The sequence below is a fragment of the Tupaia chinensis genome, unplaced genomic scaffold, assembly GCF_000334495.1.
Source record: "Tupaia chinensis unplaced genomic scaffold, TupChi_1.0 Scaffold000477_1, whole genome shotgun sequence".
Taxonomy (NCBI): domain Eukaryota; kingdom Metazoa; phylum Chordata; class Mammalia; order Scandentia; family Tupaiidae; genus Tupaia; species Tupaia belangeri.
Genome location: NW_006159986.1, coordinates 2,364,825 through 2,379,384, shown reverse-complemented (window position 1 = coordinate 2,379,384; position 14,560 = coordinate 2,364,825). Strand labels below are relative to the sequence as shown.

Genomic DNA, 14,560 nt, shown 5'->3' with positions numbered 1-14,560 from the left:
CCGCCCCTGCCCCCCCCATCTGCTCCTCTGACAGATGCTGCCGGTGCGGAGTCTGCCTGCCCAGCACCTGCCCACACACGGTTTGGCTACTGGAGCCAACCTGCTGTGACAACTGTCCCCCACCCTGCCACATCCCTCAGCCCTGCGTGCCCACCTGCTTCCTGCTCAACTCCTGCCAGCCAACCCCGGGCCTGGAGAACATCAACCTCACAACCTACACTCAGCCCTGCTGTGATCCCTGTGTCCCAAGCTGCTGCTGATCGATGGTTCAGTGCCTGACACTGGAAGAATCACCCTAGAAGCTTTTGCATTCATCAGTCTCAGTAATTTACTGCAACTAATTTACTCTGCTTTAGAATTTGGAGAGGGATGGCACTATCGCTGACAACTCTTCCCACCCCCACCCCCACCCTCTAAGAAAAATAAGAGACTTACAATGATCATGTAGCTGTTATTTGTAACCAAGTGCATTTTGTACAGGGGAATGTCTACAGGCTTTCCAAAGCTGTTTGATTCCTTTGTGTTAAAGTGTATCTTTCCTTGGGTGCTTTGAGAATTCTATATTCAAGTCTTGGGTGGTTCTTTCTGGAAATTGAGGCATTTCTTCATGATCATCCTAATAAATTTTATATCTCTGGCATAGTAAAAATGTCTACAATTACTTTTGTTTAGTTCTGCAAATTCATTAAATATGTTTCTTAACTCCAAGTGTCAGCGTTTTTAAGAAAAATTGGAGACATTGGTAAAGCTAAAAATGGTGATAGCACAGGAAACATGTCTTGCTTTTATTCTTCTTGCTGTTTTACAGAAATCAATGGTTTTGCATAAAAGATGACCCAAGTATACAGACATGCTTCAAAGTAAACTTTTCCTAACTTGCCCTTGGTTTAAGATCGTTTGGGAGATATTGAATATGCATTCAAGACCAAATAAACAAAACATATCAACTAATCCAAGTGATGCAATCTCTTTATTAAAAAATGCAAGAAATAATGTCATTATTCTTTCAACTAATACTTATTAAATATCTAGTATGTGTTTTGCTGGCCCTACTGGAAAAAAAGAGCTGACCTTCTGCCAAGTGAGGTAGATACAAAAACAGTATCCATCCATTCTTTCCTACTATCAACAATTAGTTATGGAATGCTAGTCTGTGTTATAATAAAAGATATGATGTGTTCTACCAGTAGCGTTAATAAAGTGTTGTGGGGCCATAAAGCTGAGAAGAATTCAGACTGTTACCATGGGGATGAAGAAGGGAAGAACATAATCAAAGATAAACTGGCTGGGACTGGTGTCAAAGGGATATGTAGAAGGAAAAGGTATCAAAGAGATACTAGACAGTGAGGTCGCATCGCCAACTGAGCATGGGAATAGAGAAGGAGGAGAGAATTCAAGAGGACTATATCGCGTTCTGCTCTAGACACGTCAGATATGAGGAACAAGTGATATGTATGAGTGGAGTTTGAGCTGCTGTTCTGGAAAGGAAGATGTAGATAGGTGAGTGCAGAAGTTCTCATCTAGCAGAGAGCTGGATTGCATGCACACAGGATGAAATTAGCTGAGGCATAGCAGAGTGTGGTCACTAGCGGATTAGAAGCTGAATGGAAATGCTCCATGCCAGTCACTACTAACAGACACTGAAGTTCCAGCCCAGCCAGAGTGAAAAAAAGCTTAAGCACTCAATCGATGTTCCAGAAAGGACTCCCCAAAAGAAGGAGGATCACAACCTTGAGTAAGAAACACACCAAATTACATCTTTCCTAAAAATAAGTCTACAAACAAGCCTTAGAGGATCCAGAGGATCTTCTAGTGATTTAGCTTCCTATTAAAATAAAACTTAATATTTGAAACTCTACACACACACACACACACACACACACACACACACATATGTATATATTTGGAGAGGTTTCTACCTTAGGGCATATGTGCTCACTGGAGAGAGAGAGATGATTAGACAGAAAGTGAAAATTTACCTCCAGGGGCAATGGCCATGCCACAATCCCTTCTCCTCAATTCTCCTCCCGGGATCCTGGGTACGTATGTACACACACCCAGCATGAGTTTCAAGTTACCAGGTCCGGGAGTTTAATTGTGGTCAGCCATGTGGGAGATCAATGACACCATCGCTATGCTATCTGTTGGCCCTTACAATTAAAATTCTTAAAATACATCATCCAAGATGAATAGCATATAGTAAAAAATTATCAGACATTTGAAGAAACAGGAAAATGCCATCTGAACTTAAAAAAAAAACATAAGCCACTAAAATTAGTTCCAGAAATACACAGATCTTTAAATTCATAGACAAGGATCTTAGAACAGTTATTACAGGGCCAGCTTAGTGATTAAAAGACACTGGACTCCCATGTGGTCAACTGCAGTTCGAGTCCTGGACCCAGTGGCTTGAAACTCACACCAGACGCATGTGCATATGTTACAAGTATTTTCAATTTTAAAGGAAAAGATGAACAAGGTGAGAAAATAGCTGGAAAAGATAGGAAATCTCACCAGAAAAGTGAAATTTCAAATACATATTTAACAAATTAATAACTTTTATTTAAATTAAATGAGAAGCAAAATGAAAATTCTAGAACTAAGGCATACAATATCTAAAATAAATTAATAGCCTTAATAGAAGACTGATCACTGCCAACTAGCAATGAGGTCAGTGATTTATGACAGATAAAATAATCATAAGATAGATCAAAATTACTAAAACTAAAGCACAGAGGGGGAAAATATTGAAAAAACAAGTAGAATATGACCGTCTTGTGGGACAGTATCAAGTGATCCAACAAACACAAAATTTAGAGGATAGAGAGAATGGTGCAGAGACCAGAAGGTTGCCTAATGGTTAAGACTCTGGACTCCCACATGGTTGACCGCAGTTCAAGACCCTGTGGCTTGAAACACACTGAGCACATGTATGTGTGTGCCCAAAATCACAAGAGAAGAATAGAGAAGTGATTGCTGCATGGCCATCCCAGGGGTATAGGATATCCTATAGCAAAAATCTCAACAAATAAAAAAAAGAAGAAAAGAAAGAGAGAATGGAGCAGAAACTTTTGACAGGAAAAAAATGATAAAACACTTCCAAATTTGGTAGTATATTTTATTAACCTACATTTTCAAGAATCTCAACACATTCCAGTATAATTCAACCTAAACACACACACACACACAACATACAGCAGTCAAACTGCTGAATAACAAAGATCAATAGACTATCCTACAAGAAACAAGAGTAAAAAACACCTATCAAATAGAAGGCAGCAGAGAACAAAATATGTCTAACTTCTATTTAGATAAAATGCAAGTCAGATGACAATCAATCCTCATTTTTAAAGTCCTGAAGGGGAGGAAATGTCAACCTATAATTCTATAGTCTGCAAAAACAACCTTCAAAATTGAAGAAAAGATGAAAACATTTTTAGATGAATAAAGCTGATTAAAAAGTGTTACACAGGACCAGCAGGTGGTGTGGTGGTTAAGGATTCCCACATGACCAGCCATGGTTCATGCCTAAACCCAGTGGCTCAAAACTCATGCCAGTGTTATGTGTGTGTGCTCAAAAGGAGAATGGCATAGGGATTGTGGTGTGACTAATCGCTCTGGGGTTGGGGCAGGGGGGAGCGGTAATTTCTCACTTTCTCTCTCTCTCTCTCTCTCTCTCTCTCTCTGTCTCTCTCCCAGCAAGCACACATGCCCTATGGCAAAAACTTTAAGAAAAAAAAGTTTTATATGAAGACCTGCACCATAAGAAACACTAGAGGAAATCCTGCTAGCTTAAGAATAATTATACCTGAACAACATCAACTAAATGGTTCCCAGACCCAGCAGTTTGAAAAAAAATCAAAAGAGAACAAAGAACTTAGACAAATGTCCCTCAAAGAAAAGTTATACAACTGATCATAAGCACAGAAAATGATGCTCAGTGTCACTAGTCGTTAGAGAAATGAAAATCAAAACTATGAGTACTACAGCACTGTAGAGTATCTATAGTTACTATAGTTAGTATAGAGTTAATATCAATTCAATGTATACTTCAAGATATCTGAAGAAAAGATTTCAAATATACATAACACAAAGTCATAATAAATGTTTGAGATGGTACATTGAAAAACCACCGTACCCCCTCTCAAGGACACAGGAAGTAGAAGAGTGGTTGGCAGAGCATGTGATGAGGAGGTGGTAGAATTGTTGTTTAAAGGATACAGAATTTTGGTTTTAGGAGATAAAAGAGGTATAGAAGTGTATGCATGATGGTTTTTAATATTATTAATAGACTTAATATCACTAAATTGTACATTCAAAAAATGATTAAGATAGTAAATTTCATACTATGTGTATTTTACCACAATAGGAAAAAATAAATATTTGGAAAGAATAATTACACTGATAAAATCTCAGATCTTCAGGGGGAAAAAAGAACAATGGAAATAGCAATTATATGAGTAAAATGAGAATTTCTCTTTTCTGTTTTCTTAATATCATAAAACACAATTGTTTAAAGCAAAAACAACTATATAATGGCACTTGCATATATAGAGGTAAGCCATTTTATAATAATCGCACAAGAAAATAAAAGGGTAAATAGAATTCTACCACATAGGCATATGCTCTAAGATCACACACACACACACACACACACACACACACACATACACACACACACAAAAAAAAAAAAACATTGTAAGACTGCTAATCACAATGGCTATTTTTTATTGTGGTGGCACAAACAAATAAATGTCACATAATGAATTGTAATATTACTTTTAAAAGGATACAAAAGCTATGGATGCACAGGATCAAAAACTGTAGTGATATTATTTTCCTTATTTGTAACAAATTGTATCTATAACTATTGATTGGTCAAATTTTCTTTTTTTTTTTTATCTGTCCAAAAGACAATACTTCCTATACTAATTTTTCTGAAATAAGTACTTTATACTACTGGCACATAGAAATGGTCTAAGACTTGATTTAGTAACATAAAGTTATCCTTTTATGAGGCATAAAACTCTTCCTCAATAAATAAACAACACTAATGAAATGTTTGTATGAAAACTGGCACCAACAGTGAGAAAGGAAACATCCGGTAGGCTGTAAATACTCATTTGGGGGGCTATATATGAGTCTCAGTAGGAAAGGAGACTTTTGGAGTCAAGGCAACCAGAGGTTTGCAACTGGTCTTCATTTCCAAAAGGATGACTTCTGACAGTTCCCCCAGTGCCTGCTTGTCTGAGCCCTGCTCTGGGACTTCCGGTCATGCATCAGCTTCAACCTGTTCTGTGGAAACAACCCGTCTCTCCAGTACCTGTGCTACATCCAGATGTCAGACTCCTAGCCTCCTCTCCAGGTCTCACTTGCTGACCAGTTGCCTCACACCCTGCTACTTTACTGGGAGTTGCAATAGTCCAGGCCTGGTGGGGAACTGCACCTGGTGTGAGGATGGGGTGTTCAATAGCAATGAGAAGGAGACCATGCAGTTCCTGAATGACAGACTTGCCAACTATCTGGAGAAGGTGCGTAGCCTGGAGGAGACCAACGCAGAGCTGGAATGCAGGATCCAAGAACAATGTGAACAGGATATTCCGCTGGTGTGCCCTGACTATCAGTGTTACTTTGCTACCATTGAAGATCTCCAACAAAAGGTTTGGTGTCTTGTTGCCTTAATACTCCATCTTTCCAATCTATGATTTGCTCTATCTTTATACTATAAATAAAAGAGGCCATTTTGTGGCAGGGAACTAAGGAAACTGGAATTCCAAGAATTAACATGAAATAGAGGAGAGGGCATTGACTAAAAACCATGAAATTTCAGCACCAGCTCAAATGCTGCCCCTGACCCTGGAGTGACTGTAATAAAAGTCATTTACCTGTAGACTTTACCTTTATCATCTATAGAATGGAGGGGGTAGAGGATATATTACATCTGAAATCACTTTATTATGTAACAGAATACATTTATATTATGTTTATACATGGATTGAAATGGCATCTTTTTTCTCATATTATTTCCCTTGGTGATTATTGTCTTCTCTTACTGATGAATTTCTATTTTCACAAGTGGGAAGATTTGTCAGAATACAATTACTTACTGAGAGAATGTTAGTGGTGTTCAACTGCTAAGGAATATTGCAAAATGTGTTATGTCATTAAAAAGCAAACCTCTTTATTTTTCTGTTTTTTTCTAAATTGCCACTGCTTTTTATCTTCATGAAGTGACATGGTTAATAAGAAAGGCAAACTGGAAGAAATTATATACTTTCTTCTAAAGACTTCCAAAAGATAACTAATGGCATAGCTATTAAACAGACATGGGTTTCTTTCCAAGAATAATTTGTTGTATGTTGACTTACTTCCCAGATCTTGTGCACAAAGGCAGAGAATTCTAGACTTGCTGTACAGCTTGACAACTGTAAACTTGCTGCTGATGACTTTAGGTCAAAGTAAGTTTGAATTGAAAATAATTTCTCTCTTTCCTATGCACACATTAAATATTCTCTATATAATTTTTTAAGCTACAAATGCTTTAAAGTCTTGAATTAAGCTTGAATTCATCATTATTTGGAGTATGAGAGAAATTATGACCCCTGGCTTTCTTGAGTCCATTACCAATCACCAGTGTACTCCCACAGTGTCTCTCAAAGTAAGCCTCACATACATTCCTTTTGCTCTGAAAGGTATGAGAGTGAATTGTCCCTTCGTCAGCTGGTAGAGACTGACATCAGTGGCCTGCGTGGGATTCTGAATGAGCTGAACCTATGCAAATCCAATATGGAGGCCCATGTGGAGTCTCTGAAGGATGATCTACTTTGTCTTAAGAAAAATCATGAAGAGGTGAGAAACATGTCAACATTGCTGAACAATTCCAAGAGTGACAAAGTTAAACTGGTAGATTTCATGTTAATATGTGTAGATTTGTGTAAGCTATAATAAGACTACTCAAGGCATTATTACTATTCAACCTGAACTTTTCAGTGTGACTCTGAATGGAGAGATAACTTCTGGCCAGTGCCAGATGAAGGGACCAAACTATGCCTGACATTGCTTTTGTGGAGGAGATGAGTAATTCCACAAATGGCTTTCCTTGAAGGCTTTACCCTAACCCCCAACTCCAACCCTCAAGGTATAAACATTGAGCTAGTAAATACAGACTGTAAATATGGACTACTTCCAATAAGAGATAAAGACTCATGAGTATTTAGACAAGTGTTAAATATTTTGCCTCTATAAGCTTCTTTAAAATAATAAAATATGAAGTATATGATTATCTTACATTGATAAGGCTGGAAAATAAAAAATGGAATGATGTGACAAAGTATATTTTCTCTCTGAACCCTTGATGATAAAAATAGTTAAAATTTGCTGAGACATGTATATGTGCCAGGTCTTTTATGAGTCCTTATGTATATACTATCTCTTCTACATTTCACAATGACTCTCTGGAAAGTTACAATTATTACACTTATTTTAGGTAAAGAAGCTAAGTTATTTATAAGTGGTGAAAAGAGATTCAGCCTAGACAGTCTGAATCAAAATCCCACACTTACACTCACTACTCCAAAAAACAGAAGTGGGATGCCACTAGATGTCAACTAGTTTTTTTTCTCTCTACCTCACTCTAACATTCTCTACTTTACACCCTCTTTCAGGAGGTCAGCTTGCTTCGTGAACAGCTTGGTGACCGACTCAATGTAGAGCTGGACACTGCCCCCACCATTGACCTTAATAGGGTCCTGGATGAGATGCGCTGTCAGTATGAAAATGTGTTGGCCAACAACCGCAGAGATGTGGAAGAATGGTTTGCTATTCAGGTCAGCACCTGGAGCAAAAACTTAACAGACTTCTAGACTTTTACTTTGAGTTCTCTAATCAGGTCTGTGTTTCAGACAGAAGAGCTGAATCAGCAGCAGCTGTCTAGTGCAGAACAGCTACAGGGCTGCCAGATGGAGATCTTGGAACTGAAGCGCACAGCCAATACTCTGGAAATTGAGCTTCAAGCACAGCAAAGTCTGGTGTGTAAAACAAAGACAATTACAGTTTTGTCATTGATAAATCAGGCCCATGAGATACTATGCCCTCTTCCATAACCCAAGGGAAAGACATGGATCATGAGCCAAGTCTGGATTTCTATTACGCAAAGATTATATTTCCAGGACCAGCAGATGGTATAATGGCTATGTTGTTGGACTCCCTCATAGTTGACTGCAGTTCAAGTCCTGGACCTGGCAACTTGAAACACATGCCAGGCACATGCATGTGCATTCCCAAAATCCCAACAGAAGAATGGAGGAGAAGGGACTGCAGTGTGGCCATCCCCCTAGGGGGTGATTTTTTTTATTTCTCTCTCCCTCTCTCTCACCCATGAGTGCAATTGCCCTATAGCAAAAATCTCTTAGGGAAAAAAAAAAAAAAAAGACTGCATTTCTTTGCCTTTCCAATACACTGCTGTTTATCCAGTTGGAAGTTGCAGATCAACAGGGTGTTTTGACCTACCAGTATGCTTATCCTTCCCTCCCAGGCTTGAGCATGATCCTGTAGCACCCTCCAGAGATAAGGAGAGAGAGAAAGGACAGGATTGGAATGAGAGAGGACCCTCTCTCAAAGGCACTTAAGCATTTCAATCTGTTTAATTCTCTTTTGAGTCAAGTCAATTCTACAGGTTCACTATATATATATATGTGTGTGTGTATATATATATATGTGTGTGTGTGTATATATATTATGTAATATATACATATATAATATATATGCACATATATAATATATATGTAAAATATATGTGTTTATGTATATATAACAAAGAATCATTTTAAACTTTTCATTCTACCACAATCGTAAGGTCTCTAAGGGTCCACATCACAACATGCTCACAGCACTCCACCTCACCCAAGCAACAAAGATACCATGCATTCCAGATTGCATTAATCAGTGTCAATCAAGCACCACTCATGTGCTGTATCAGGTCCTAATGGGAATACCTAGATGAATAATTGCTGAGCATTCATATTATGAGAGGCACAATGCTAATTTAAACCTCACAATAATGTTAATGAGTAGACTGATACCTATACTAACCCCATTATGCAGATGAGAAAAACTGAGACTTGGATTAAGCATTTTGCAGGGATTCATGCAATTCTAAAAAGCAAAATTGGAAACTGAATTCCAGAGCCTCTTCTTTTAACCATACTATATAACCTCTCTCTGCCAGGAACCCAAACTCCATGTTTCTTCTCAAATGCTGTTGATCTTCCTTAAGATATATAAATATGTCATAAGTTGCTATACTCATACCAGTGGTAGTAATACCTGATTCTTTTATAGACCTTAAACTTTTTCTAGACATTGTTCTAAATGTTTTCCACATATTAATCATTTAATTCTCTCTTCCATCCTTTGAGACAGGTTCCTTGCATTCACCATTTTGTACAACAGAAAACTGAGGCTCAGGGAAGTTAAGTAATGTCCCCAAGGTCACATAGCTAAAAGAGGGCTGAGCAAGAATTTGAAAACAGGCTATTTGGCCCCAGAGATTGTGCTACATCATTCTTTTTGACATGGTTTTCCTCCTGCAGACGGAATCTCTGGAATGCACTGTAGCAGAAACTGAGGCCCAGTACAGCACCCAGCTGGCCCAGATGCAGTGTCTGATTGATAATGTAGAGAACCAGCTGGCTGAGATCCGCTGTGACCTAGAGAGGCAGAATCAGGAGTATGACGTGCTGCTGGACACGAAGGCCCGGCTGGAGTGTGAGATTAACACATACCGGGGCCTGCTGGAGAGGGAGGACAGCAGGTAAGTCCCACAGTTACTCATGAAATTCCCAAGTGATAAAGAGGCTGATGTAGGAGAATCCTATTTCTCTAAGGTCTGGCCAAAGTCAAACTTCTCTAGTGTATTAAGCAATCTTCTTCTTCCTTTTTTTTTTTAAGTTTATTTATTTTGATAGAGACAGAGAGAGTAGCACCCCTAACAGTGTCCCCTCATCGCAGTCTACCCCTCAGCCAGCCTAGATCACACGTATGTGTGCATGAGCCTAGAACGTGGAGGCCCCAGGACATGAATCCAGGCCTCTTCATATAGGCCCAGCTGTGTTCCTGCTCCACAACCATCTGGCCTCTTAGGCAATCTTCTTAAAAGAGTGATGAAAGGTAGCTAAAACTAAGCATTGCTTTAAAATATTCTAAAGTTCGACAGCAGAATGATTACCATGTATAATATTTATGCTGGAGGCAGGGGATTCCCTTTACTCCTGTTTTCCTCTAAAGGGAAATCAAGAGCATGTACAAGATGGCATTTGCAATATGAAGAAAATATTGCTAATACTATTCATCCACCTCTGCTGTAGGAAACATAAAGAGGCAATTCTGGGTACAGAGATGAAAAAGTCTTGAATCAAAGGCTATTCTGCTGACAATTTTCTTCAGAGTATAACTTGCAGGGCAAATTTTGACATGGTTTTTCTGAGTTAACATTTTATCAAGATTCTCTAATTAACCTTGAGTTTAAAATTGATTCTCCCCAGGCTTCCCTGTAACCCATGTTCTACAACGTGCACATCAAGTAATGCCTGTGAGCCGTGTTCAGCCTATGTAATTTGCACAGTTGAAAACTGTTGTGTGTGAGTGTTAAATACCCAGCATACTGGGTGGAAGAGTCCATGATGTCCTGAAAAGAGATGAGGCTTCAGTTAAGGCTGTCCAGACCAGAAACACAAGTCCAGAAAGCTTTCATATCCTAAAATTGTCCTCTAGACATGCTTGGTATAGTTCTGCTTTATCATTATCCCTCCTTCCAGCTCATGTGTAGTATTCAAGGACCCCATAAAGCTTTCTTGCTAATCTCCAAATAAAATGTATTTCATTTCTCTAGCATGATAATGATAGCTTTGTAGTTTATTGCTGTTTGATGGCAGGTGAATTATCTAAACTCATTATCATAGTTTGAATTTGCACTAACCCAGGCTGAATTTTTTTTTTAACTTTTCAAATACAAATAGGTTAATCCTTACAAAGGATTATATATCACAGAAGATAATTGTATAAATATTTCTGAGAAGATACTTAGGAATGAAATATAATAAAATATGTTTAATTTTTATTTATAAACATACTAGGTTCTCTTTTTTAAAATTTATCACATCAAAGAGGAAAGAGCTATCCACAAATATTGAGCTATCCACAAATAATCATTGTCAATATTTTGGGGAACTTTCTTCCAGTTTTCTTCCTTAAAATAAATAGGTTTTTCCATATAGTTGTAATTATACTTGCATATACACGTAGTTATAGTATAATAGGTTTATGTTCGTAAGCCAATTCATGTCTGTTTTCAAGCCTGGTTATTGGAAAATCACAGGCCAAAATTATTATTGATATGAATCTGGATCACTGTGTACACCATAGTGAACCAAACAACCCACAAGAAATGAATTGATGATAATGATTAACTCAGAATAAATTATACATAAAGAACAAGAATGTCAATCACTGAAAGTTTAGCAACTCAAAACAGCACAAAGAAGGCTTCTTCCAAATTGCAGGAATTCCAACTTTTCCATCTGGACATATTCAGTAAGCCTTCCCTTAGGTTGTCAAGCACTGAAATAGTAATTGAACTTCTTCACAGGACAGTACAACCTCCCTCAGTAAAATTTAGGAGAGCCCTAATTTTTGGATAAGAATATAATATTTTTGCACCTTTGATAATTCACTCAACAATATTTATCCTATTATAACTGACTGATTTCACTTAGCATAATGTTTTTGAAGTTTTACTTTGTTTTAGCATATATCCAAACTTCATTCATTTTTATGGCTGGATAATATTCTATCGTATATGTATGACACATTTGTTTATACATTCATCTGTTGATAAACAGTGGGTCAGTCCCAGCTTTTGGGTATTTTGCATATGGTACAATGAACCCAGCATACAAGTATAAAAATAATAATAATAATGCCAGTAATTTTAGCCTGTAGTGTTGTGTAAAAATTATAATCATCACTCTCTGTAAGAACCACCAACAAAAAGCTTTGTGTTCTAAGTTCTGTGTACAGAACCCTCATAAAAAAAAAAAAAAAAAAAAAAAAAAAAAAAAAAAAAAAAAGTGGCTTTCAACCTTATCTTCTCTAAACGCAAGAAGCTTTCATGACTTGGGAATCCGTATGCCTCAGAGAATATACAGTTGACCTCGAGCAACATGGGTCTGTTACAAACAGATTTTTCCAATAAATACATTGAAAAACTTGGGGAAATTTACAATGTGAAAAAAACAGAAATTTATTCTTTGTATTATCCTTTCACTTTTGATGTCTAGTGTTAGCAATATGTACAACATCTATAGTGTTTTATTTTGTGCAGTATTGATGTAAATACTAACAGGCAGTTGATTCATCTTATAAACAGATGACATAAACTTATTATATCAATAAAAGTGGAGAGCGGGTCTGCCAGTGGCATGGTGGTTGGGGAAGCTGGCTCCCACATGGCCAACCATGCAGTGCAAGTCCCAGCCTGGTGGCTTGAGAAACACACTGGGTGCATGTGCATGTGTACCCATAATCCCAAGAGAAGATTGGAGGACCAGGGATTGTGGTGTGGCTACCTTCCTGGGGGGTGCTTTCTCACTTTCCCTCTCTCTCACTGTGTCTCTCTCTAGCAACTGCATGTGCCTTATATCAAATTTTAAAAACAAATGGAAAGCGAATACCTAAAGTTGGGAAAAGGAGGGGGTGAGAGGAGGGAGAGCCTGGTTAACAGACACAAGAGAGCAAGTAAATGAGTGGAATGAGTTCTAGAGACTACAGTACAGTTCATAGAGTTGGTGATAAGTCAATGTATATTTCAAAAAAACTAGAAAATTTCAAGTGTTCACAACACAATAATAAATGTTTGAGATGGTAGATATGTTTATTGTACTTATTTGATCTTTATACATGGCATTGAAAACTCACTGTACTCCATAAAAACATCTGTACAATTACTGTATGTCAATTGAAAATTATAATTAAAATATTTTTTAAGGTGTATGAATGGGGGAGGAGGCATCAGAAAGTGTCACAGAAGTAAAACTCAACACTGTGAAGCAATCCCACGTGGGAAGATTGTCAGGTCAAGTCCGAAGACCTCCCTGGGTACACCACGCACACACTTGCGCATGATTTAGAGCTGGCCGAAGGCTGGGGGTGGATCAAAGTGTCAAGACCCTGTTGGGGGTTCTCTCTCTCTTTCTCTCTTTCTCTTCTCCCTCTCTCATAAAGAAGTAGATAAATAGACTTAAAAATCAAAAAAAGGCATATGAATAGGTGGCCAGGTGGTGATGCAGTGGTAACATAATTGGACTCACTTGGAAAGGTCCTAGGTTCCTGTCCCAGGACCTCCCTGAGTACACTGGACAAACACTCAGGCAGCCATGATTCAGGCCCATTAAGACTGGAGGTGGATTTTATGGCATAAAGACCCTGTTGGGCATAAGGATGCTTCTCTTTCTTTTTCACTCTCTAAGAAGACAAATAAATAAGACAAATAAAAGAATTTGAATAGTGAAAATTCATATAGCTACAGTTGTACCAAATCTTAACTTTTTATTAACCAAACTTTATTGGGGTATAATTTTTTTTTTTTTTGGAGAGATTTTCGCTATAGGGCTCGTGCACTCACCAGACAGACAGAGACATAGAGACAGGAAGCAAGAAACCCCCCCCAGGGAGGAGGGTCCCGCCGCAATCCCTTCTCCTCCATTCTCCTCTCGGGATCTTGGGCACGTACGCACACGCGCCCGATGTGAGTTCTAAGCCACCGGGTTCGGGACGCGAACCACGGTCGACTACGTGGGAGTCCAGTGACATAGGCATTACGCTAACTGCTAGTTCCCTATGATTTTCATATTGAAAAAGAAGAGTAGTTCAGAACAGTCTGTGGAATGCAAAGCCCATTTGAATTTTAAGGGCCTGAATAAAGCATGAGCCTAAGATTTTGGTCATGTCTCACACCCACCATGGCTATTGCTCAAAGGGAATATTTTAGTTTACAGTGAACTATGATGCTGTAAAGTATTTAGATTTACAGTGTGACTCCACCCTTTCTTCATCCCCAATTTCTCTAGTTCATGATGTAAAGAATAAGGTACAACCAATTATTGTCTGCATTATTTTAAATGGACCAATCTAAACTCTTGACAAGCAACTTGTAACCTCCCTCTTCCTGCCCTTCTCTTTGTTACATAAACTAGCTTTCTCATTAACCAATGGTAAACACATTTTTGAGCAACCAGAGGTCTGTGTCATCTAGATGACTAGTCTTAAGCCCTATTTCAAATAAATCACCTTAATTTTATGTACCATGTCTCAGCCTTCTTTTTATTTTGACAGTGCAATAAAGAGCATGAATTGAAAGTATGTAGCTCTATGAGGCTTGAGAAACATATATACTTATGTAATTACCACCCAAATCAAGATATAGAACAGAATATCAAGTTGTAGAATACTGGGACCAGCAGATGGCATAAGGGTTACATAGCTGGACTCCTGCATAGTCGACCAT

The 14,560-nt window shown here is 38.2% G+C and overlaps 2 protein-coding genes across 2 annotated transcripts in view; both read left to right on the top strand.

The window, feature by feature from the left end:
* The window catches only part of LOC102471456 (keratin-associated protein 3-3), a 703-nt gene extending 443 nt beyond the window's left edge, over positions 1-260 (top strand). Inside the window, exon 2 of the mRNA XM_006155957.1 lies at positions 35-260. Coding sequence (XP_006156019.1) covers positions 35-260 — 226 coding nt within the window. The remainder of the gene's footprint in view (positions 1-34) is intronic.
* Positions 261-5,213: 4,953 nt separating this feature from the next.
* On the top strand, positions 5,214-10,641 carry KRT40 (keratin 40). The gene is made up of 7 exons (XM_006155956.1): positions 5,214-5,660; positions 6,376-6,458; positions 6,693-6,849; positions 7,665-7,826; positions 7,902-8,027; positions 9,591-9,811; positions 10,542-10,641. Exons 1-7 carry the CDS (start codon positions 5,214-5,216, stop codon positions 10,639-10,641), a joined length of 1,296 nt encoding a protein of 431 aa, XP_006156018.1.
* Positions 10,642-14,560: the final 3,919 nt, after the last annotated feature.

Coding starts and splice junctions, on each gene's coding strand:
- KRT40 (XM_006155956.1), top strand. CDS start 5,214: ATGACTTCTGACAGTTCCCCCAGTGCCTGCTTGTCTGAGCCCTGCTCT. Junction 7,827..7,901: donor AAGAATGGTTTGCTATTCAG/GTCAGCACCTGG, acceptor TCTGTGTTTCAG/ACAGAAGAGCTGAATCAGCA. Junction 9,812..10,541: donor CTGGAGAGGGAGGACAGCAG/GTAAGTCCCACA, acceptor GATTCTCCCCAG/GCTTCCCTGTAACCCATGTT.